The sequence below is a fragment of the Dipodomys spectabilis genome, unplaced genomic scaffold (assembly GCF_019054845.1).
Source record: "Dipodomys spectabilis isolate Male_0828 unplaced genomic scaffold, ASM1905484v1 ptg000145l, whole genome shotgun sequence".
NCBI lineage: Eukaryota > Metazoa > Chordata > Mammalia > Rodentia > Heteromyidae > Dipodomys > Dipodomys spectabilis.
Window position 1 is genome coordinate 26,779,163 of NW_024870822.1, and position 2,713 is coordinate 26,781,875.

Genomic DNA, 2,713 nt, shown 5'->3' on the forward strand with positions numbered 1-2,713 from the left:
CAGCCGGCCGGCCAGCCCAGCCCGGCCCGGGCTCTGCGTGGACCCAGCAGCCCGCAGACACCCGCCGCCCGGCTCCCGCGCCGGCCTCCCCTCAGGTACTCACTTTCCCGGCAGGCTCCGCGGCACAGCGGACCGCAGCACCGGAGGCTCCCGAGGACTCTAGAGGGCGCCAAGTTCCCTGGCCTGGCCGCCCGGAACACTTCCCGCCTCAGGCCCGCCCAACTCGCCGCCTCCCTTCTCCGCCCTCCCTCAGACTGCCAACGAGGCAGGCTGCGGCACTCCGGCGCACACACACATATACACGTCTGCCGCGCACAGCGCTACGGCGCATGCGTCCCCCCGAAAGGTCCTCGTTTCCTCGCGAGACCTCCCACTTCCGGTCTCCCAGAGGCTGGGAGACGCTGGGAAGATGCGCCTGACGGTCGCTGCGGCCATCTCCCACGGCCGGGTATTCCGGCGCCTGGGCCTTGGCCCCGAGTCTCGAATCCACCTGCTACGTAACTTGCTTACGGGTCTGGTGCGACATGAACGCATCGAGGCGCCGTGGGTGCGCGTGGATGAGATGAGGGGCTACGCCGAGAAGGTAGGCCGCGGGACCCGGTTACCCACGGGGAAGCCTGGCCGGGGCGGGGGGGGGCGGGGTCTGTCTGGGTTGGCGGGAGGGGGGGGGCCTGCGTCTGCCCCGGTAAACACTTCCCAGAGTCTGCATCCTGCCGTCGTTCTCTGAGCCGAACCCTCTCCTCCAGCCTCCTAAATGCAATTCTGGTTAGCACTACTACGGAGCTACTGGCCTGACCTGGATGCTTTGCTAGTGACCTGGCACGGCGCCTCGCTTCTTGGTCGTGATGTATGTATGGATCCATGCTGTTTCTTCTGTCTGTCCTCACAGCTCATCGACTACGGAAAGCTGGGAGACACCAATGAGCGAGCCATGCGCATGGCTGACTTCTGGCTCACAGTGAGTGCCCCTTGAATCTGCTTCCGAAATCTTGCCTTCCGTGCCGAGACCAGGCAAGGGGTGGTGAGAAAAAGAGGGACGTGACACGTTTAAGCTGGAACACTCATGGATCAGTGTTGTAGCCTAACTAGAACCATAAGTCAGTTGAACTCAGTGCATCTGCCCAACTGCCTATAAGTGACCCTTCTGCATAATTCTGATTCTGCAGACTTGGGTGGTAGAAGAGGCCAGCCTCTTTTAGTTTTTCGTATTAGGAGTGGCTGAAAATTACCTCTACAGCTATGCCTGACTCTTGCTTGCATAACTTTTTCCATCTAGGAGAAGGACTTGATCCCAAAGCTCTTTCAAGTACTGGCTCCTCGGTACCGAGATCAGAATGGAGGCTACACAAGAATGCTGCAGATCCCAAATCGGAATAAGCAGGATCGAGCCAAGATGGCAGTGATCGAATACAAAGGGAACTGCCTCCCACCCCTACCTGTGCCTCTCAGAGACAGCAACCTTACACTCCTAAACCAGCTACTGCTAGGGCTGCAACAGGACCTCCACCAAAACCAGGAAACCAGCCTCCAAAGCTCCCATACAACTGAAACACCAAGGATTTAACTGGAGTTGAAGGGTTTATGACTCTTCAATGAACAGGATCATAGATCTTTGGAACTCTTTGAATATCAAAAAGGAATGGAGTTACTATTGTAAAATGTGTAGTAGTAATGGGGCCCAGAACTGGGAGCCAGATGGCCCTCCCTTTGTACAATACATAAAATTTCTTACACCCATATGTGTGAATTAATTTTCTCTTCTCCTCCTAGAATTCCTGGTACATGAAATCTGCTCAACTGCTGGGTTTTCCTTAGGAAACTAAATTCTGATTCTTGCATCTGAGTTGTATTTGTATTTTTGTATTTGATGAGTAGTGTTTTTTCTTTTTTCTTGTGTGTGGAGAGGGTGGTACTCTTAGCACTTGAGCCAAACCTCCACTTCTAACTTTTTGATGGTTCATTGTAGAGAAAAGTCAAGGATGTTTCTGCCTGGTCTGGCTTCAAACTGCTGTCATCAGTTCCCAGCCTTCTGAATAGCTAGAATTACAAGGTGAATCCCCAGTGCCCAGCTCCAGTGATTTTTTTTTTTTTTTTTGGCAGTCATGGGTCTTGAACTCTGGGCCTGCGCACTGACCCAGAGCTCTTCCACTCAAGGCTAGCGCTCAAATAAGAGTCTCATAGTCTTTCCTGCCTGGGCTGGCTTTGATCCACAATTCTCAGATCTCAGCCTCCTGAGTATCTAGGATTACAGGCGTGAGCTACCAGCACCCAGCCCAGTGATTTTTTTTTTTTTTTTGGGGGGGGGGGGGTCCGGTAGTGGGGCCTGAACTCTGGGCCTGGGCACTGTCCCTCAGCTCAAGTCTAGCACTCTACCACTTGAGCCACAGCGCCACTTCCAGGTTTTTTCTTTTTGTTTATGTGGTGCTGAGGAATTGAACCCAGGGCCTCATGCTTGGAAGGCAAGCGCTCTACCGCTGAGCCACCTTCCCAGCCCCCAGTGATTTTTTTTAATACTACTTTTTTCCTTTTGGAGACAAAGTTTTGCTATATTGCCCAAGCTGGCCTATGTCAGCCTCCCCTGTTGTTGAAGTTGCAGACAAGTCTGTATTTCCCTTTTTTTTTTTTTTCTGGCAAATCTCTGACTGTTAGGAGAACAGCAGCTTGGCTGGGGTATCTTCACAGTCATTACTAGATATAAATGAGCTCTCTGCTT

General features: G+C 53.2%; 1 protein-coding gene across 1 annotated transcript; it reads left to right on the top strand.

Moving 5' to 3' along the window:
• Positions 1 to 360: 360 nt before the first annotated feature.
• On the top strand, positions 361 to 1,737 carry Mrpl17 (mitochondrial ribosomal protein L17). Its single transcript, XM_042691408.1, has 3 exons — positions 361 to 583; positions 890 to 958; positions 1,277 to 1,737. The coding sequence occupies exons 1-3, from the start codon at positions 410 to 412 to the stop codon at positions 1,562 to 1,564; spliced, it is 531 nt and encodes a 176-aa protein (XP_042547342.1). The 5' UTR covers positions 361 to 409; the 3' UTR covers positions 1,565 to 1,737.
• The last annotated feature ends 976 nt before the right edge of the window (positions 1,738 to 2,713 follow it).